The sequence below is a fragment of the Cariama cristata genome, unplaced genomic scaffold, assembly GCF_000690535.1.
Source record: "Cariama cristata isolate BGI_N322 unplaced genomic scaffold, ASM69053v1 scaffold23250, whole genome shotgun sequence".
NCBI lineage: Eukaryota > Metazoa > Chordata > Aves > Cariamiformes > Cariamidae > Cariama > Cariama cristata.
Genome location: NW_009593302.1, coordinates 1 through 22,928, shown reverse-complemented (window position 1 = coordinate 22,928; position 22,928 = coordinate 1). Strand labels below are relative to the sequence as shown.

The window sequence follows — 22,928 nt, the reverse complement described above, 5'->3', positions numbered from 1 at the left end:
CTCTTTCAAGCTCTTGTGACCTACCCTACAACAGAAGTTTTGGCGCAAAATTAAACTTACTACTGAATCTACCCCCTTATAGGCACGCATTAACCCCATTCTCCACGTGAAATTCCAAACCAGTTGTGACCATGTGCCAGCAATCAAGTTGCAGACAGATTATACATTCAGCGAAGTAATATAATCCTTACCCAGCACAAGCTTGCAGACATGCTAACATAGTTGCCAAGGTTTCTGGAGGAAGCTGAGCACTTTTGGGCTGATCTTTTTCTGGAGCAAGGCCACCCAGGATAGATGGACATCTTCTCTTTAAGAAAGTCATACAGGCCTGGATGAAGGGTTCCTGAGGAAAAAAATGTTATCTTAATCTCCCAAACTGCGTCCAAGCCACTATTTCAAACTTGGCAATTGCACCGTGGAAAGAATTGCACTAAGCTATTATAGTTCAGTGAAAACATTGAACTATCGGACCATGGACACTTTCCACAACTTTAAAGCTACTTATAAAATTGTTAAAGTGACTTAAGTTAGTCACTGAAAGAGTGCAGAAATAAAAAGAAAAATTCTGCTTTACCCCATGCTCCCGAATTTTATCTGTGAGCCATTTGTCAAGTTTGAGGTATTCCCGTCGAGAGGCAAGTGCAGCAAGGTCAATAACAAAGGCAAATGGAGTACCATTTAGCAGCATTGACAAGGCCTAAAGAAAAAAAATCAGAAGACTACTAGTGAAGACACAAGGATTCTCTTTTTCCTTTCTAATCCCCATACAGTTTTTAAGTAAAGAAGTCTTACTATCACATGCTGCTATGCATCTTTGTCAACAAAAAGATTGGTACTATCAGCTTCACTTACTTACAGCTCGCTCGTGAGACAAATATGCAAGAGCTCTCATTTGAAATCATGACCCTACCTTCTCTGAAGTGACCTTGTGCTGACAGTTTTAAATTCCTCTATAAGAAAATCCACCACAAAGTGGCCAAGAGCTACCAAGTTGATATTGCAACAAAATTAACCAAAAGAACCTAGCATCTCCCTGCAAACAGACCCCAACTCCTTCAGAGCCGCTTTGAATATATCTGCTCAAAGTATTCATCTTTCAACACAGTAGCTGCTACGACAAAACTGACTTCAAGCAGCAGTTAGTGCTCTTGCGCTTTAAAGACACCCAATTATTTCGCATCTAACTTTAGGAAGCAATAAAGGCCTCAAAGAAGTCAGTCACAACTTCCAGTTTCTTTTGTGAATGTGTAAACAACTAAAATGTAGTAGTATTCTTAAGAAATCCTCGTTCCATTAAGCTTAGCTATGCCACCTTCACAAATATCTGAAGGATATTTTCTACATTCCCATTTCAACAGTATTCAAGGTTAAAACAGTCAAAGCTCTTCCTGGATTTACAGTACATTCGCATAGCAAGCAGTTCTGTTATACTGCTTCCCAAGCTACTTGTCAGCTAAGCGACAATAACCAACTCTACTGCAAACATCAAGTAAAACATCTTGGGTTCACAACTGGACAGGCTAGAAAGCATCTGTAGTCAGATACCACAACTCAGCTGAAGAGCACCTAAAGTCACGTGAACACAGGCTGGGGTTTTTTGGTAGTGTTTTTTTTTTTTTTTAAGATGAGATACATCAGTAACAACTGAATTCAGACATGCCTAAACAAAGTAATCCTTACTAAATTAGTCACATCTAAGTTAAGCTTAGCCTTTGTTAAAAGATGAGCAAGTCTGCGTAAGACACCAGACAAAAATAATGGCAGTGTTTTGCAAAACTCACCTTCAAGTCTTGCGCCACATCAAGAATACGTGACAATTTTGCCTGGTCATACTGCTCCCCTCTCATGTACCATTCTGCCATTGCATGCATGATAAGCTGACGAATCGAGGGAGACTGGCCCTAAGGAGGATTAAATTAGGATTGTACTTTATGACTCTAGGAAAAGGATCAACCATATGAACATTATGTAGGATGTTTTACCTCTAAACATACAAACATTTACTCTTTAGCTTCAGAACTTAGCATCTGAGTTGGGCTCTTTTTGTGCAATAATAAGCTATCCAGGAGCTACAACTAGAGGATGTAGAATGGCTACAAATGGTAAGTGTGTACATCCTCATCTCTTTCCTACCACTGTACACGTCTAATTCCTCTCAACTGTAGAGAAATTGCTTTTAGAATATGCAAATAATTTACAAAATGTTATGCCTGACATAATGTCCTGAAGTGAGAACTGCAACCTCACACCTTAACATGGAAAACACAGTATCTAGCTCTTTGCTCACACTGGGGCAATTTTAAACTACAACACAACTAAGATCTTGATGGTAGCAAGGGTTTTGCTTAAAGGTTCCCTCATCTGGGAAAGTGAAACATCCTCAAGCTGTAGAATGGCACCAGGTCACGTGACATCATTTCATACTTTATTCTGAAGCCTACCCTGAGGAAATTCCATATTCTGCCATTTCAAGACCTTACGCAAAAAGTACATCCCTTCTATCCCACCTCCCCATTCTTCAATTTAAAGACTTTTATCAGGAAAAATATAAAACATTCACAGCACTTCAGCTAGCAAATAGCCATAATTTTGCAGTGAATGTGGATCAAGAGCTCAGAGGTCAAGCTTCTTACAGATTACTTCACTTGAAAAGGGCAAGGTGTTTCCTAATGCAGATTCCCACCCACCCCACAGGTTTCCTCTGCCTTAAGTTTCTTCTTCTGACTCCTATTTTCATAACTACCAGTGGACACAATGATGAAGGCTGTACCAAAAGGCAAATCCATAAAAGCCTACCTGTTTACTCATTAAAAGCCTGGGATTTGCTAACTGTTCAACCCATTTAACAAGCTTTTAGTTACATGAACAAACTACAGGCACACTCCAGCAAAAAATACTTACCTGTCCATGCCATGCATAGTGCAAAATGATGGCAGAGTTGGGATGGTTGCCAAGGAAAATTGGCATGAGTGTGGAGATGAGTTCATGGCGCAAGGTATGCCAGGACGTGTTGATCTGCAATAAGGCCAATACCAACATATCCGGGCAATGCTTGATAGGAAAACTGAAGAGCTGCTTAACCTGCTCATACTGTCCCACTTCTGCCAACCGTAAGAGAGACTCAATCAAATCCAGGCTCTTCCTAACAAAAGAAAAATAAAACAGACAACCCCCCCCAAAGTTACAAAGTAGTTAGCTTACAGGATCCTGGATTCAAGCATTTTACAGCAACAACTAAAATGATGCAAAGCAATGCTCACTGCAAACCACCTGATATTGCAGCTTTTATCACATACAATTAAGTCTACAAGACCATTCTTAACCATGAAAAAGAATTATTTTATTTTTTTTTAACAAACCAATTTAAGAGCTTAAGAGCTTCTGATTCTCTTAGGGAAGAGGGAGAATTGAAAGCTGATGTCGAAAAAATTCAGCTTGAGGTGGCTCACTTGGATAATTTAGCCTGAAACATACTTCCAGAAGTGGAATACACTTCTTTAAACACCTCTGAGTCCTCATCTCTGAAACTTAGTGAAGATATTCTACGTGTTTTGTCTGCTTAACGGACAAGTAATCACTGCCACCTTCCCCAATTCACCTGTATTCCCCATCCTCCAATTCCCAATTTTGGGTCATACAATGGAAATAGAAGCAAATATCTTCATTGAAATCAGCTACCCAGCTATATCAAAAGAAGGGGTGTAAAGGTCAGCTCAAAGTCACAGTAGCCAGCTTTACGCAATAATTCAGCTATATACATTTACTATTTAAATCCCAGGACTTCTTTCATACAAGTAGAGCAAATTTCTCTAATGTCATCCCAGGAAACACAGATTTAAATTCATACTTCCTCTACCCTTTCCTCTCAGCTCACAGTATCTGCCAAAAACACATCAGCAGAAATTCTCCACGCAACCAGAAGACTCCACTAAAAGCAAGAACTGGCAGTAGATTTTCAGGTATTATGGAAGTACATATGAACTTCTGAGAATATAAGAACTTTCACCAATCAAACACAGAAAAAATACTAATGGCTGACCCACTGGCACGTACACACAGCTACAAACAAATCTGGTTGCATGAAGATAAAGCCACATTTGACTAGACAAGTATCTTAATCTAGGTACGAGAAGCAGTTGAGAGCAGGTTTACCATGTAGCAATTTCTCGATTGTCATCCTCTGGTGGTGCTTTCAGGATGTCTGTGGCAACAGTATGACACGGGTAGTCAGCAAAACAGAAGATGTCAGGGTTTATGAGGGAATGTTGAATGAAGGAGAGCTGGAATAAGAGACATCAAAAGTAGTTTAGAGTTTCGGGTTCCTTCTACTTTATCAACTGCCACATTTCTGAGAACGATGTAGATCAACAAAGCAGCAGAGATGAGCCAACATTTACTATCAATGTATTTGACTAAGACTGAATTTCACACTTTCCCTCCCAAGATTTCTGCAAGTGACGGGTATAGGCATGCCAAGGGTAGCTGTTTACACAAGGCTGTAGCCTTTTTGTGTAACCCGGTAAAAAGTTCAGAGCACAGCCATAGAGCAACAGCTCTCCACTCTGCTGCACTACGCATCAGAACTCTGCTAAAACCGAAGGTGTCGTCACACGCGTATAGTAAGTGATCATCTCCTCCCAAACAACGCAGACACTGTTCTTCAGTAATATACCTGAGGCCTATGCCTTACAGGCCAACTTCGCTAATGTGGCTTGTCTAAAAATTCACATTAACAATCCACATTCGCCATTCAAGAAATTCAGGAACTTTGCAAGTGTTGTACAGATACAGCAGAAGCGGTGGGCAACCTACCTGGCCCTCTGCATGCTTCCAAGGTCTGTATATGGCATTAACTGGAAAACCTTCCATGCCCAGCCCTCTCTGGATGCCAAACACTACAATATGCAGGCCCTTGCTGTCACGAATCTGAAATCCTGGATGGTCCAATTCATAGGTTACTACTTTGAAGTCCAGGCTAGGATTCTGCAACCAGAAAAACAAAGGAGTAGTCAGTTTTGAACATTAAAATCTTCAGTACTGTCTTATAAGAACCCCTCTTCATCACCATTTTGTCCAGGTTAACATCCACTCAACTTTTAGGTGAAAGTAAGGTTTTTGTCTTAAAAAGAATAGGATTTAGATAGTTGCGAGAACTTGATGCAAGTTAATGTTTGAAACTAGCCTATGAGATTGCACTTCCCCCTGCACTACAGGCAGTAGCTGTCTATCCTTCCAAATGTTTCATTAACAAGTCTTCAAAAAACCCCCAAAACACACCTAAACACATAGCTCCTTTCCCAACATGCTAATTTGTTCCTTTTGTAGGCTTCCATATATCCTCCAATAAAAGGCAGAAGGCTTTGATCCGCTGGCAAAGAGAACTTGCTTTTCTTTATGAAGGATGTACACTGTAAGTACTTGCAAAGCACCTATTAGATTTTCAGCAGCAGTGTGAAACCATAAGGATGAGGGAGCTTGGAGGGAACTATGGCCACCGCGAAACGTAGACCACTCATTTCAGAGACAGGTGAGCATCAAAGACAAAACTAGTTGTATGTTCCAAGGTTTAGAAAAACAAAACAGTCATTGCTGCATAGGAACACACAGAAAAAACACTCAATATAAGGTAGGCAAGGGAAATGGTACTCATGTCACTGAGTTAATAACAAAAATTGCTGCTTATAAAGTGGTGGAAAAACTTTCCTATTTCTGAAGCATCATCATACACAAGAAGCATTTAGTTTTGGAATGAGTAGCTACAAAAATATTTTGTTTCATCTTCCTCATTAATGCCCACAGTGAGAAGCTTTTCAAAACAAGGTGCCTGATGCATAAGACTTTCCACTGTCAGAAATTAGTTCAAACACAAAAACCCTCAGAGAACACATGCTGGGCTAAGTGGAAGCAGTGTGGAATAAACCTCAAGCTGCACCCAAGTTCGCCATTCAGGCAGCTTTTATTTCCCACAATTCCTCAAAATATTCTTGTTCATGAGGAAAAAACACACCAATCATTTAACTACAGCTGCATAATTACATTAATGGGATTCAAAGCCTTTCAGGCTGCTAAGAGCCTAAAAAGCTTTACAGTCACACTGAGACATGTCCTTCTTTCAGGTATTCTGCATAAAAAGACCAAGATGCTCACAAAACTTACCAGCTCTTTAAGAACATCAATTAAGACCTCCACATTCCAGGTATGGGCTTGTGCTCCATCACTTTTATCTTTCCCGTCACTCCAAATCCCACTGCCAGGAGCCGAAATAGACTGCAAGTTAAATACACTCAATCAAATACTAGTTAAACTTAAACCAGTCTCAAAAATCACTAGCTACAGAACTCCCTGCACTATGAAGGTTAAGCAGAAGTTCAGACTTGTAACACCACCAGCTGCAGACATCTGAGAATCTTTCATTCCAGAATGTATTAGACATTTATAGCAGAACAGTTAGAAGTGTAAGTGTTGAATACTAAAAGCAATTACTAAATTACTAGAGGGTTGCATTTTAACTCCTCGCTTTCTCCTGATTAAAATATATATAATCCCCACCCCAGTAGGCCACTCACTTGTAATGGAATACCATCCGTCAACCCTGAATGAGTTCGAGCCATCATCCCCAAAACCCTCGCAACCTGGGCAGCTGTGACTTCCCGAACACCAAACTGCATGATTATGTTGCGACATTCTTCGACACTAAGATACAACAAAACAGAGATCTTAATACAAAAGCAGGTTTCACCATGGCACAACATAAGACAGACAGGTCAAAACAAGACCTGTGAGTACAGCTGGGATAGCACATAGATTGTTGGGAGAAACCAACTGCAGACTGTAAAAATACGACCATTCACTCCAACTTCAGTTATGTTAGTCAAATGATCCAACATAACAAAATTCCAAGACAAGCAAGGAGAGAAATTCAGTAGAAAGTCTGTGCAATTATTTCCATGAAACATACTGTGCCATGTATTTGGTACAAAGCTAGGTCTAACTTAAGATGTTTCACAGGCTATGCTCTGCCAAAGTAAAAGCACAGGGTAGGTTTAGCAGTGTTTTCTGTTAAAAGCACTTCCCTGCATTGACCTGTGATAGACAGCTTCAAAGACTGAAGATTTCTGCTAGCTAAAAGTGAAACAAAGGCTTTGAGAATGCATGTTTCAAAATGATGACGTGCACCGTTCAACAGGTAAGCTGTGAAGTATGACTTTTAGCCTGGTGCAAGCCACGGTGTCTCTGATCAGAGGTCACTCTGAAAAACCTTGGAGAGGTCAAAAGAGCAAACAATGAGCAGATGCTTAGGTTTCAATTTTAGAACTGAAGGCCTTTTTTCAGTTTTTGTATCACTTTGTGAACACTTCATAATTAGGTCAACAGCATCAGTATAGATATAAATAATATTTTATTAATAGGCACTTGTTAACAAAGGAAATAATTTTCAGTATCTTCCTACACATTTATATTGTGTTTCCTTACTTCACCGTTTACACAGAAACTTATGTTAATGTCTTTGAGATTTGATCACCTCCCCAAAGTAGTCAATAGTCTTTTACTTCTCTTAGCTTATGCTTCTTAATGAATCTTCCCTTAAAAAAAACCAAAACTTTAGGTTCATACTGAGGGCTAAGGCCCCCTTCAAAACCAGCCACACACTTGCAGGCTCCTGTTATTACTACCAGTATTAGAACACTATCCTAAATCCTTAAAAAACTGCATTCAAAAATTGAGTTGGATTTGTGCACATAGCAGATATACAGCAGGAAATAAACCTTTAATATATTCAAATTAATTCTTCAATAGACAGCTTCTGACTAAAGTCTAGCTTCTCCTTCCACTATTCTAATTCATACACGTATACAAACAAATAGTCCATGTAATGCAATACTTGCACTAGGTGCTATAAGCAAAGATCTTTCTTTAGTCCTGCTGACACCACTCCCGCAAACCCACACAGCTCCGTGGATACGGATGACAGCCCGTTTCACACGGCTCCAGCAAGTCAAGTTCACAGAGCTGCCCCTCTAACATTTCAGACTAGGGGCAGAGAGCAAGAATACACAACACTACTGAAGATGACACACAAACCCAGGGCGAGTTTAAGACAGCTGTACTTTCACCAAAATAAGCCTAAGCAGGCAAAGACTGATGCAGTTGTCAAGATACTCTAGCAATTCACTATCATAATTAGATTCTACAGCTACAAATAAATAATCTCAGTCATACCATGTACCACACTGATCAAATTCCAGTACAAACAGAAGGCTGCCGCTGGTCAACTCGAAGTGAGACTATTACCTTCAGTTCTTCTGTAATCTATCGCATGTGGACAGTGAGCTAACAAGAGTCTGTCACAAAGTTCTTCCAAAGATCTAGTAGGATTTACCTGGAATTTATGCCTACCTAGCCACTTTGGTTTTACTTAAAAAGAGAGTGATGGTCAAATTCTTATAAAACCTCCACAAGGAATTTGAATACCTTTACCTAGCACTTCTTACCATGACATAATCCTACACAATCTCAAGAGACATGCTATACACATTAGAAGAAAGCAAAACATAAAACAGGAACCAAAACAAATGACCTCACAATACTTAATGAGGTTCTAGTTATTTTAGTACTTTAAGCGTTGTTTACCTTTTGCCTTAAGAAACAAGAAAGAAAAACACTGCCACCCAAGATGCTTGAAAAATACATTTTCCTACAAACCTCGCACAAAAGCCATAGCCAACTTCTTGCATGAAATCTGCCAGAGAACTCTCCATCATGGTTTTGGCTATCCCTCCAGAATCAGGCAGGATCCTGTCCATTAGAATGTCCCGTTTTTCAGGGTATAGAAGTGGTGCAAGCACCACAGGGCAACGCTCCTGGGGAAAATCTAAAGGCAAGAGTGACAAAAAAAAGGTGTCAAAAAGCCCAGAACACCAGTTGCATGCAAATGACTATTCAAAAATTAATTGACTGCTGTGCTAAAGTTTCCCTGTTGCTGCAGAAATCAAGAAGGCACTCATGTAGCATCCCTCCATCCCACCTCCCTGTCCTCTACTGGCATTTGGATATTCCTAGAGAACAGGAATGTAGAATAGACTAGGTTCACACAGGTCCACTGCAGCTGCCCAAAAGGGCTAGCAGCTGTGCTGGTGGTAAGTTTAAAACTAGATTGTCACTAACAGCAGTCATCCAAAAAAAGCACAGAGCAGGAAACAATACAGCAGGACAGCAAAAGCCTCTCCTCCAACTCAGGAAGTATTAGGAAACAAAGGATCTGCTACTGAGTCTAAGTCTAGCAAATCTAAACTAGGCATTTGGGCATGGAAAGAGAGAATACTCCCTTCTTCCTTCCAGGGAAGCAAAGTCTCAGAGGCAGACAGTAATGAGAGGATCAGATGCGTGGATGGGAGTTCTGCTCACAGTGGAAAGCAGCAAAGACACCTTACGCGTGCACCTTCCTGAGACAGCATTATCTTTAAGATGATGCATCACGTCTCTATACTCTTCGGGGCTATTCAGAGAAGAGTTCCCAATTTCCCAAAGCAAAGTGAGGGGAATTACAGAAGCTAATACACTAATCTTCCTTAAAGTAAGTAGGAACTAAGAAGTTATACTTAAACAAACAGAATAAATACTTTGCTCTTGTATAAAGGCTGCCTTCCTCTAGCTCTGTGCCGAACCAAGAAGTGGGTTGAATTAAAATCAGTTAGCTTCGAGTCCAAATTCTCCTTATTCTGATGGGTTTACAGCAAACACTGTTGGTTCAGAAAGGAAGAGACTACCATACCGGTAATGTCCCCTGCCATCACACAAGGACCACAGTAGCTTCCAGGCAATGAACCAGAGTTTTATTCAAAAGCACTTCCCTCGCTGTGCTAGTGTTTCCTCATAGATCTGCACCCAATATAAACAACCCAGTGCTTAAAATCTAACTGCTTGAAATGGTAATGTATGTTCCTTACACTGTAAGGAGTTCAAGTTTTTCAACCACAGTGCACTGAGTTGCTTTAGTTAAATCCACAAATACCATCCCACACAAGCAAACATAGACTTGAATATCCCCTACTTAATACTTATTTAACACAACTTTTCAAAAAAACAAATATGAGACTACATTACTGCTTATTCAAAGAAAAGCAGTACATTATGGCCCAATGCCAGAACAAGGGTATTTTTGTCAGTTTAGAGTTACGAAAATTTACTGAGTTCTAGCTCACCAAGCTCCCCACCACTTCAGCAGCAGTCTGCACCGACAGTAAGTTACGAAAATTCATTTCAAAGTTTTCATTTAGTCAGGCTTCCTGACCACCACCACACTTACCTCTACGTAATGTTTTGAGGAAAGCGTCAATCTGTTCCTGTCCTACCCCAAAGGCTCCCTTCTGCCCAAAAAGGAGATGGGAGAGGAGAAGGTGCAGGACCTCTATCGCAATATCTTGGAAGCCACCTTCTTGATTTCCACTGACGTCCGCGTCAATGTAAGAGCGCAAAAGATCCGGGAGTTTCTGTTTGATAAACTGGGCAGCTTTTTAAAACAAAAGAGGCTAGAGTCAAACCCTGAAATTTCTTTTCAATATGAAAACTCTGTTTAGCTAGGTATCATTCTCTTAATCTGACTTTGTTTACCACAAGCCACAACAGTTCAGATTTAAATAGCTCAGAACTCAAATACTAATGGACAACTAGAAGGCAAGATATGACAATACCTCAATTTGATTCATTATCTAGCAAGTCGTTTGTGGAATGGACCTTGAGCTTCATATAAGACAAGATGACTGTGCTATCTACTGCCCCTCTCAAAATGGTGTTAGACTTCAATGGCATCAGTAACTGCAAGGTCTTGCATTACTCGGGTCACACAGGCACACACCTACCCATCTAGAAAGCCCACCGCTTAAAAAGAAAAAAGCTGTCCCTGCTGCAGTTACTTTGGAAGTTTGACTTACCAAAACCTCGTAGATCTGAGCTGAAAGAGTTCAGTAAAGCGAGACCAAAAATCACCTACAAACAAGAACAAACATCATAGTAAGGGGACATCATCCTTTCTAACAAACTTAATCAAAAAAACATTAAAATATTTTTGAAATAAGTGTTCACCTACCTCTTGAACTTTACTTAATTTGATGACTTTACTCAATTGGGCAAATAAATGGGGTGAAGGCTTTAGACTCTGAAACAAGTAAGAGTTAAATGGAAGCTGTTATGGATTAGTCTCATTCGTAACATTATAGGATATCTTAAGTCCATTTGCAGGTCTGGAATATTAGTAACTATTCCGCTGTAGGTTAACACAAAGCTTATATGGCTAAACAAACATCTTTGGAACTATTTTTAGAAACATCTAAACTAAAAGTTTCTTCCACATATCCCACTCTTTCACTACGAAACCACTATCGTGGCTTTCATATTGAAAGAAACAGGAACACCGATAATTTACTTTGCTTCTGGTTGTCATAAACAAGCATCAAAGTACTTATGTTAGACTAAGTTTTAAATCTAGTTTGCAGTCATTCTGAGTGATGGAATAATTTGCTCAGTTTAACAAAAAAACCCAACTTCCGGGCAAGCTCAATTTCTGAAGACTTTAGTACAACCAAACTTAGTCATAAAAACAACTCAGGAAAAACACAAGGGAAAAATCAGCTGGTTTCCTACAGACCAATTCACCAGTTTCTGACACCAGGATCCCCTTCATGAAGCGTACAAACCTTCTGATAGTGCAACGGATTGTCAATGGCGTAGGACAGCGTCGAGATAAAGTTTGGTTTCGTAATCAGCGACGCACACTCCTGGATCAGAAATTGAGTCTGAAAAGAGCAAGACAACTTGAATATTCATTGTTTTGCCACAGGACAATAAAACAAAAAAGTTCTTCTGTCCACTGTGTGCAGTAAAACTAAACAAAGATAAGGTGCTTATGTCATGCAAGTGCCTAAATTCTCATTAACTAGTTTCTTTTCACTAAAGTTTTCTTCAGGTTTAGTTTGTTTCTCCTTTTAAGACTGAGAAAGTGATCAAACATTCTCCATCGTATATGCAATGTTTCATTTTCTGTAAGCATCCTCTCACATTGCAATAGACAATCTAAGAATATTTGATGCCTGTTCATGAGCTAGAAAGTCTGTGGCAAAATTGCTTACGGATGAAAACACTCCTGAGAATAGACACAGCCAGCATCAGAAGCGTCATTTACCGGATTTGGACAAAGTTTTAAAAGACAAAGAAAGGCTTTCAAAATAGAGCGCTGCATGTGGTAGAAAGAGTGATTGTACTGAAGCTATCTGTCTTTCCAGACCAAGTGATTCTAAGAGTCAGATCTCACCAATTTGTTGTCTTCTGACTTGAGGACTGGCAAAAGGCGCTTACAATTGAAAGGTCACATACCAGTTCAAGCTTGCTTGAAGCTACTACCCCTAATCTGTCTTTGTTCTTAAAATTAATCAAATCCTATTGTAGACTTTTATCAACCAGAACTAATAAGCAGATGCCTCAGTGTAAACTGTACCTGATGAAAGTCTTTGCCACTGCTTTTACCATCGCCACTGAAATCCACGTGCGAGAATAGACAGCGTAGTAAATGCCTGTCTGCCTCGGGACCGTGCCTATTCACAATCTGGAAAAAACAAAAACAAAAACGAAAAACAACTTGCTAGCAAGCACTCATTACAGAGCAAGTATCATGGATACAGCAGTACTTCTAGTGGTAAAGTCACCTACAGTTTTAACAAAACTGCTAAGAATGTTCCTTTTCAATCAGTAACCTAGAAACTATGTCATTAACTCTATTCACAAATGAAAAGTATAAACACAAAGATAAAGAATGACACAAATCACTGACACAGAAGCCACGCATTTCATGCGTAATACTTCTTAAAAAGCTAAGTAAAAAGGAGTTTTCAGGTCACCTAGAGGATGACTTCAACCTTCTCTGCCACCAAAGCAGCCCAGAATCCACACAGTACCATGGCCTCACTTTTCCCCACTTTTTACACAGTTACAGGACCCAACTCTGGAAGAGTACAGCCTTGGGACAGCTTGCACCTCTGTGCTATGCCTATGTAGCAGAAATTTACCCCAGAGGCAAGCCATCATACAGCATCTTCACTGATCTTGCAGGCAGCTTCTACGTTGTCTCCTGATCATGAACAACTTGACTGCCATTACTCCAGGGTCTTTTAAGACATAAGGGAATACTATCCAGGAAGTGTTTCCCGTCATCTAAAGAAAAATGTTCATTTCAAACTTGCTTATTAGCAAGCTTTAAAATCAAATACTACATGTTAAACACTTGCAGCTGAGACCTTTTACCAAGTCTTTCCCCTGTCATTAGAGCTCATTCAACTGAATTCTATACCACAGTCATAAATAGGTGATCTGCACTTGTTAGTTTGTAACACCTATCGCTCATTACTAACTCTTAATAACAATACTACATTTTTGTTAGTAACCCCTATCATTCGCCTTAAGTTTAACTCTTGGCTACAGACCAGCCCATCAGCTTGTTGTCTGAAGTACCTTCAAGTTGTTCCAGTGCTTATTCACTTCTTTAAACCTCATCGAACTGGACAGCATTACTTGTTTTTAATAAAATCCATACTGGCAGAAATTTGAAGTCACTTAATCACCAGTAGGTTGCCTCTTTTGTCCAAATAGTAGCAGCTAACATCAAATCCAACCTTCATTGATTAGAAAATTTTTGCCATTGGTTTCCCCTTTCCAGCTGCAGGACAGACACAACATGTGTCAGTACAAACCAGGAGCTCTGCCTATGCTCTGACTGCCTCCACCAAGCTCACTGCTTTACCCCATCATAAATACCCTTGTTTGCTGGTAGTTTGTGCAAAAAGACAAACCACGCTGCTTTAGGCTGTGTCTGCTCTGGCTCTGCTGTTTCTGACTGTTCTCATCTTCAATTCTTCTACCATTATTTGACACTATGCTTCCCTTTCTCTCACAGCCTGCTTATTCCAGTGGCTGCCAAGTTTTGTTCTGCTGTAAAGAAACATCTAAGTCAGATATAGCTCTGCTTCTTGACCAGAGGCTAAAATATACATGCCTATGGTATTTCAGTCCAGAGTAAATAGCCTACTCCAGTGATGTTGACAGCACTGCCTTTGAAGGCAGTCATCCCCCGTGACTAGGTAGGAAGATGCTCCGATCACTGCAAAAGGCAGCAAAACTGAACTGACAGTAAGCTCTACTAGTTCGCTCAGGCTTCAGAAAACGGGCAATTCATTTAGGCAATCCCAATTAAATACATAGATTTGGATGCGGTAACAAGACTGGTATGAAGCTGGATCAATCTTCTCATGAACTATTTGGCGCTATGACCAAGATGAACCCAACAAAGCAAACAGATGCAAAAGAAAACTGTACGTACTAAAGCCATCAACACAAATTCTCTGCATCAGAATGAGATCGCCTCCTTGCTTAGAAGCAGCTTCAGGTTAATAATTTGAAGATTTAACATACGGGGAGGGAAGGACGAGTGAACACTAGAAGATGCATTGTAGCACCTTTCAACTCTAACTACACTCATGTAAAAGCTTTTCCAGGAAACAGGGAATGGGAACTGCTAGTTTTCCTGTAGAAAGAGCGGAAAGAAACATTCGTATCAGCAGCCTCTTGCACATTTGCAAGACAGTGTACCCAATCATAAAATAACCTGTAAAGACTGACTTTTTTTTTTTTTTTTAACACTATGAGGGTGACCAAGCACTGACACAGGCTGCCCAGAGAGCTTGCGGAGTCTCCATCCATGGAGGTACTCAAAAGCTATCTGGATATATTCCCCGGCAACCAGTTCTAGGCGACCCTGTTTGAGCAGGAGGTTGGACCAGATGATCTCCAGCAGTTGCTTCCAACCTCAACCAGTCTGTGATTCAGGATAAAGTTTGAGCCACCCATATTTGGATTTATCATACAGAGAGCAGTTGGATTTTGTTTAGGCAAACACAGGGTGAGAAACACTCTGCTTTTCTAGACCCAGAAAGTTTCGCTTTCCTAGACGAATCTAACTGCAAAGCCCATCCCTCCTCTCCAATGAGGCTCTCCTTACCACCGCTTCAGGAAAAGGAGACCACAAAAATTCACTTTAGATTAAGCCATTCTTTAGAATTTGTCTCTCTGACAAATATATTAACATATACTCTATTTTTTTAAGCAGTCTTAAAGCATCACCTATGTTAAACGACTACTGAAAGCATGTTTAAGTAGAAATTAGTTCCTCAAGCTTTGCCACTGTTATGCCTGTGAGTGATTTATCTAAATGCAAATGTCATTTTGGTCAGTTGTGACAAGAACAACTCTAGATATCATTTTCCACATACTCTATATGCTGAGATAGAAGCTTTTAAAATTGACTGATTTATGCCAAAAATTTACACCAACAGTGTACCATGAGACAGAGAGAGTTAAAGCATACACATATAATCTCTTGAACTATCTAAGGAAAATTGTACTAGTAACCACAAAAGTAAAATAACACCAGGAAGTTTAAAAAAAAAAACAGACAAGGGATCATGGAGATTTTAGGAATTTAGTCTTGAAATCCTACATTTGTCTTCTAACCAAAGACACACAAAAGAGCCTCTTCCACAGACCAGTTTCCAGTCTCACACCACAGTGAGTCTAAAAGGCCTGCCGTGAAGGATAAGGAACAATCTGTCCCCAACTGACTGGCAGATCAATCATATCTTCTCCCAAATCAAAGAAACGTTTATTATCCTTTATGTAAGTGTTCATGACAGATCTGCAAGTCACGCCTCAGTCACACTTCACTGCAAAAATTGTCTGCTGAAACCAACAGTGATCAAAAGGACAGCATGATCTCAGATGAGCCCTCTGCAAGTACTGAACTTGCAAAAATACCCAAACGTTACAAAAGTTACAAGAGTTACATTCTATCTCCATGGCTTGCGAGATCATTTTAAGCAGGGAATACTGCTGAAATCATCTTGAGGTGAGAGGGGATAAGTAATGAATGCATTTTTAAACAAGTCAGCTGCTACCAGAAACTCACCCTGCTTAAGCTCTCTGGCCTCTCAGTCTGATTCAAATCACTGCAGGACTGAAAAACACTGCAGTGTAAGAAAAAAAATATAAATTTAAACTGGCCCAGTTGTCTGCTAGGAACTGAACTAAACCAGTTTCTAAAACTGGCTCAGTAACATTCACTTCCTCCTAAGCACTCCTCTGCGGACAATGCTTTTCAGTCCATCCTGCTAGTCAGAGCTATTTTTAAAAGGGTCAGTTAAGCCAGAATTCTTGTCCGGATCTTAGATATTTGAGTTTCAATCTGCAGTTATTCTGCCTGCCTTGTGAAAATCCAGGGTCAAGAAAGTCAGCTTGGCTTCATCACCAAGCTACGCTTTGTCAAATGAGATGAGGAGCAAGAAACTTCCATCCAAGGCAAGTGAAAGCATTCACATGCACGTAACCACATACTCATGCTTTCAGTGCAACAACTCTGAATAGTATACGTATATGTTTTCCTTCCTCTCCCCACCAGTGGGGGAATGTCCAAAAGTCGAAAGATTTAACCTGAAGAATTAGGAAAGTTTTGCGTACCACCCTCGAAGAGCAGCAGTTAATCCTAATACTCAGCTACAAACTTAATACTGGTCTTAGTATCGGTCTCAACTCTAAGCTGCCGTACTGCATGACCCGACCGATGAAACCAAGAGGAGCATCAGAGACACCAGCTGCGATTCTCCATACCGCATAAAACAGTACACAATAACGCACACAAGAGCACAATTCATATCATTCAAACATGAAAAGAAACTCCATTTGACGTTCCCATTTTTTCTCTCCAAAATTTCTTTTGTAGCATCATTAGTTTACTTACATGCTGTATTTCCTGCTGGCTGGCTCGGTAGTTTTTCTTGGTTAAATTGTCCACCAGGTAGCTGATTTGAGACAAGGCCAGCGAGAGCGAGTCAAGATTCATTGCTGGTTGGGGCGGAAGCAGGCGGCCGAGCCCGGCGCAAAATCACCATTATTCCCCTTTAGTCACCTCAGAGACAGGTTAATTTTTTTTCCCCCAATTAGCCTGTATCTGGTTCTGTGTTACTTTCTTCAGCTCTTCTTTCTCAGTTGTCTTCCTCTGTTCTGAAACATGGCACCTGAAAGACAGTATTACATTAGATTTAAGTTCTGTAGCAACTTCACAGCTATGTTCTAGGCACTGCTGTTAACTTGCTATGGAACACTACCAATTAATTTAAAGTATATTTTTTGGACTCGGTTTCCTCTTTTAATTTAAAAAAAATCTTTAAGCTTAAGTTTATATACTGTTAAAAACAATTAGTGGTTTCTCTGTGTTTTCTACTTCCACTGGAACACTACAGGGTGGAAAGTTAAATCCTAGAGGAATTCAGCATTATGCCTCGGAGCTCTTTTTTTTTTTTTGCTTACAAGCAAACCTGGTAAAACAAGAAAAATTAGTTTAACAAAGAAATTGATAATACAGACACGTTTGATAGCTTAACTTACATAAACTATTTGACATAACTATGTTCACAAGGAAAAAGAAGAACTAAGTTTTCACAACACAAGCTTTTCACACTACCTGACCACATTTATTCATTTCTGCATTTTGCCACTCTGAAAGAACTAGCAAACAGTTCAGTCAGAAGAATGACTACCCTTTCAGCACTGCAAGGAAGAAGAAAACAAGATGCATAATGAATTAGATACCACACAGCAACAATCAGAGGTCACAATTATGCAAAGCTTCAATCACAAGTTAATAAAAAAAGTGCTTTTTAACCATCTCTGCAATATTTTGTCTCAGTACCATCAAAGTAGTGTTGCACTCCACTCCACACACCAAAACAAGCAATTATGAATGAGCAACACACACAAAGAACTGCAATAAACTAACCCTAACATTTGGCTTATACTGAAACAGCTTTCCAGCGAGCTACAACAACAGAGCTTGCCAGCTTAATAAATTTCTACGACAACACAAAACTTGGCACTTGACATCTCGTCTGTTAAATTACAGATTGCCAATGCGATAAAATTGCATCCCAAAGCAAGTCCTGCATAACCAACAGTCTGAGGAGGCTCAAAGGAAGCCATACGCTGCTCCAAGCAGCAGCACTGTAATTTATCAGAGCTGGAACGAAGTTGGAGAGTCACTGTTGCGAAGCTCTACTGGATCAAAACACAAAGGTCACCAGGCTTTGCGCCAAGAGTCTGAAGATCCCTTTTTTCAGAATAAAAAGTATTGCTTTACTGACTTGGCTACATGGCCAAAACCACCCATACACGACTTCTGCCTCATCATTGAGATGGATGGCATAGGTGACATGTCAGCTTGGCACACGTAACGCTGAGGGCAAACCAGTTCAGAAAGCAACCCCCGCAGCAGCATGGCTCGACATGTTGGCCTTCCTTCTGCAAGAACCGAACAGGAACAGAAGGGAGACAAGTTGAAAAGCCTGTGCTGGGTAGAACTAGAACCCTGCCCCCTCCTCTCCCTTTATACAAAGGTTTTCACTCCCTCACACCTAGAAACACAGCTTATTTAACATCTACCTACACTTTAAAACATCAGAGTAATAAATCCTATCACAGGCAATGAAGACCATTCTGCTCTTTGGAAAAAGTTTATTAGATTAAATAAAAATGTGGATAAACTATTTGCAAGGGAAGTCAAATCATCAACCGACTTCCAGACTTTCGTTATGCCACAGAAAACCCTGAGTTCTCCAAGAAGCTATGTAAGATACTACTTACACAAAAAAAAGTTACATCTCTTGAAAAAGAAATTTTCAAGAGGTAATATTGAAAGCATTCTTCAATGACAAGGCAGTTGTGCTATGAAAGAGTTTCAGAGCATGTATAAAACCGCAGCAAAAAGAATGACACAAAACTTCCATTTTTTCTTTTCTGTACATTTGACAAGCTGTAATTCATTACCTTTATTTACAGGTTTAAGAGCCCACTGACGCTGAAACAGCTTTGTAGGAAGGGGGATAGGCACAAAAGTTATCAAGATTTCTCCATAGCACAGCATCTGATTTTTTTTTTAAAATAACAATTCAGCTTTTGGAATAATCCAGAAAGTGTCACGGGGCATTGCAAGTACACACTTTCCAAGACATTCTTACTGGCAAGGTTTAACATACTGGATCAACATAAAGCTTCTGTAAAGCGTTTGTTAAAAATCAAGCAGGCAGACCACCGTGCCACAGTACTTACACCCATAAAAGCCACCGCAAGCAGCTAGAAAGGGGAATTCAGTCTGTATCAGAGCATCAGATTTCGGCAACTAGCCTGAAGACCTCAAGGGCTGGTTGAACTCAGGACTCAGGAACAGAACCCAAGCCAAAACTGCAACTCGGTCATTTTTAAGGCAGTAATAGAAGTTTCAGAGTTTGCCTTTCAGATCCCTAGGAAGAAAACCCACATTTCTCTGTGTACTGTTCCTCCCACCAATACAAACAGCGCAGCAATCATACCTACTCCACCCAAAAATCATGCTTTTAGGTACTGGAACTCTTGAGTCAGGCTCAGTCATAAACCTGGTCCTCCCTGCTGCCATACAACACCCTGCAGAGCGCTGACACTGATCATCCCACTCCATCAGCATCACCACTTTGTCCCAAGAAAAGCAGGGACTACCACCTCAACATGCTTTAACTGCACAGAAGCACAACAAGTTTTGCTACTTTCTAACTGCAAAAATCTGGCAGTGCCACAGGAGAACTCAAGTTGGGGTCAAAATGGGATTTTCCCTTTCAAGGAAGCAGAACAGGAGCCTGAGCAGACACCGTGACTCAAGGACAGAACACAATAGCTGAAGGAAGCAGTTTCCTATTTATGCTCTAAATATATGGTTTGCACAGTATGTATCCTGATACACAGAAAAATACCTGACAGCTCTCAAGCATCAGACTAACAGTATTTCAGTTTCAAATGCCACAGCCTCACTTACAGCGGTATATAAAAATCAGAGTAATTAAAGGAGCCCTGCACGGAAAGCACAAGTGCACAGGTACCTCTCTGGTCATTCAACGCAAGGCTAAAATTCAATTTCCACAGGACTGATTAAGGAAGCTATGAATGCTATGCAAAGCAGACTTTATTTTTAGATGTATACATTCTCAGTGGGAATGAATCTGCCTACACCAGCCCCAACAATTCAAGAAGCTGTCAGTCCAGGGGCAAATCTGCCATGTTTACAGGTTCAGAAAATTCAGGCCTCAGCCAGAAAGAGTTTACCAAAAAACACCTTAACATTTCCTGACAAAACTAGCTACTTTCAATTACAGTTCCTCTGATACAGTAAATGGATTAAGCTATCACACACAGGACCCAGGAGCTCTTAAGATTACCCTTTTATATTGGGCAACACAGATGATTTTTAAGAGGTAGAGAATATTTACTGAAATCTGCAGTATTACTAGCCTCAATACTTTCTAAGGAAATCAACAGGCCATCAGCAAAATATTTGGCATCTATTTCAGTAGATTCTTTTCAATGCCAGACCTTTGTTGGGTTATTAAAACACAAATATGATACAGTTTTAGGCAAGAATCCCAAAATCATAAAATAAAGAGGCCCAATCTGTAACCAGCAGCCAGGTTTGACAAAAACTCTCTACTAACCTGAAGTAGATCACTAGGAGTAACTAAGCCTCACTGATGAAGATGACAAACCTGAAGTCTTCCACAAATTTGGAAACAGCCTTACAAAGAAAACAATTTCAAAATTCCTTTAAGCTGAACTTTGGATTTTTTTTAGTATTTTGCACAGGTAAGTAACCACTCCCACTGAGCTTCAAGACCTGTAAAGATTTTAGGCCACGTACTGCATGTGGAGGATAAAATAGCTTGAGTGACAGAAACAGTAACATGTTTGCTGATCAGGTTTAAACTCCCGTCAAAATAAAACATGCTAAAAGCACCACTGCTAAACCTGCTCTTCAGAACATGGTCTCTTACCCACTTCTCAAACCCATGCACAAACAGAACATATGGAAGAGCAGCACACCTCTTAGAAGCCCCACATGAGAAGCACTCCAAGGGGAAAAGATGTTTTGAATCACATCCTGAAATCTAACTATGATGTCTATCATTTTGAAATCTACAGAGAGAAAAACCTTACAGTGTAAGTCACATGAACAGTAAAATAAGCTCTTGATTCATTTGACTGGTTCAAATATAGGTGTTTACATGTAGAAAAGCCACCTGAACAGTCCATGTACTGGAAAACTGTACATAATTCCAGTCAACTGGAAGCTACAATGCTCATTAGACACAGGAACTTTAGTGGACAGAGCGCGCCTGAACTAAGCGGGTATGTTTGTTCCCATACACTAAGGCCAGTTAAGTTTCAGGTTTGGAACATACCTCAAATATATCAGGCATGCATCAATCATGACATGACCGCTTCAGGCATTTTCACATCTCAACTAGGATTGTTTACAAAAAAACCCAAGAAATTCTCATTTCCCACTTTCCCTTCCCTCAAACACTGTAGGATAAAGTTTCTGTTGGAGGGAAGTGAAGGAAACTTCAGGACCCATTCTGAAAGGCTTTGTGCAGTTATCCTGTTCAAAAAGTGTTTCAGAACAGCTAAATGCTGTTTCAAAAGGCAAAGGAGAACCACAGTATTTGTAACAGTAGGGATGGTTAGAGAACAGAAGAGAAGTCTGGCTAAAATAGCCGTGTCCTCAGTCACGATTCTCAGCAGTAAGAATTCCCAACACTATTTAGCAATGACCCATCAGGGGGTCAAAGACATCGCTGTCCACTTTTCCTAAGTTATGTTTGCACAGCGTCTCTTTCACTGATTCAACTGAACACCAACAATAACCATTTCAGCACCAGTTAAAAAATGAACTAAATATCTAGGAGCACTATGCCAGAAGGATAAACAGGATCAGGTATTTCTCTCAAGAGGAGAGACAGGTAAATAGCAAGCTTATTAATAGCAAACTTAAAAGCATGGGACATGGTTTAGTGGTAGACTTGGCAGTGCCAGATTAACAGTTGGATTTGATGACCTTAAAGGTCTTTTCCAACCTAAACGATTCTATGATTCTATAAGGGCAGAAAACCCAAGACAATAACAAGTCTAGAAAGGACAAACAAGTCTATTACCAACTAAGTTTGTTTCCTGTTAAGACACTCACCTCACCCAGACTCATCCTACCTATTATTTTAGTTAATGCCAAAGTAGTTACCTTAGAAACAGGAAACACTTAAGTCGTGTGCATTAAGAATGACTTGCAGGTGTCATACCTGTTTTGTTACCCACTTAGAAAAATGTTCCACTGAGAGCAGATGTCACGCTTCCTTTTAACAAGTGGAACTCAGAAACAGACAGTCTAAGCTCATGATGTATCAATGGACTAAGCGTCTGGTTTTCTATTTTTTAGTATTATCTCACTTCTCTTGTAAATAGAGTCCAAATTATTTGTGGTTTGTTGAAATTAAACTATGACTGCTCACTAACCTTATTGTAAAAAGAGAACACGGTACTACTCCGAGTTGGAGAAGTATTGCAAAAGAGCCATTTCTAACAATACAGCATCTGTCAAAATAGCCAACTGTTGCTATTTCTAGTTTCAAAATAAGCAAGCCCATTTTACTGGGCAGCATGTTCTTAACTGGAGGACAGCACTGAGGAACATTTTTTCCATGTGGTCTGCAGGAAGGTTATACCACCAGATTATTTACTACAGCTCACTGCTTACAGGTTACTTCTTTTCTTTTGGCAAGTCACAACAATGGCGATCTTCTACAGAGGCCAGCAGGCCAAGCTCAGGGGTGGGCCCAGCACCGGCCGCTTTCCGAGTCTCTCGGAGCTCCACCTGTCACCATCAACGCTACGAAAGCAGATGGGGAAGAGAAACGAAACAGCTCAAAAGCTGAAGACTTCCGTGACACCTCGAACCGATCACCGTGCAGCCTTCCGCCAGCGGA

The 22,928-nt window shown here is 40.2% G+C and overlaps 1 protein-coding gene across 1 annotated transcript in view; it reads right to left on the bottom strand.

The window, feature by feature from the left end:
* The window catches only part of CNOT1 (CCR4-NOT transcription complex, subunit 1), a 53,426-nt gene extending 36,305 nt beyond the window's left edge, over nt 1–17,121 (bottom strand). The window contains 15 exon segments of the mRNA XM_009709918.1: nt 192–343; nt 575–697; nt 1,782–1,901; nt 2,902–3,142; nt 4,153–4,280; nt 4,813–4,983; nt 6,157–6,267; nt 6,567–6,693; nt 8,704–8,872; nt 10,307–10,510; nt 10,932–10,986; nt 11,087–11,155; nt 11,694–11,792; nt 12,491–12,598; nt 16,835–17,121. Of these exon segments, the coding sequence (XP_009708220.1) occupies nt 192–343; nt 575–697; nt 1,782–1,901; nt 2,902–3,142; nt 4,153–4,280; nt 4,813–4,983; nt 6,157–6,267; nt 6,567–6,693; nt 8,704–8,872; nt 10,307–10,510; nt 10,932–10,986; nt 11,087–11,155; nt 11,694–11,792; nt 12,491–12,598; nt 16,835–16,936 (1,979 nt within the window). The 5' untranslated portion in view covers nt 16,937–17,121.
* Between the last annotated feature and the right edge of the window lie 5,807 nt (nt 17,122–22,928).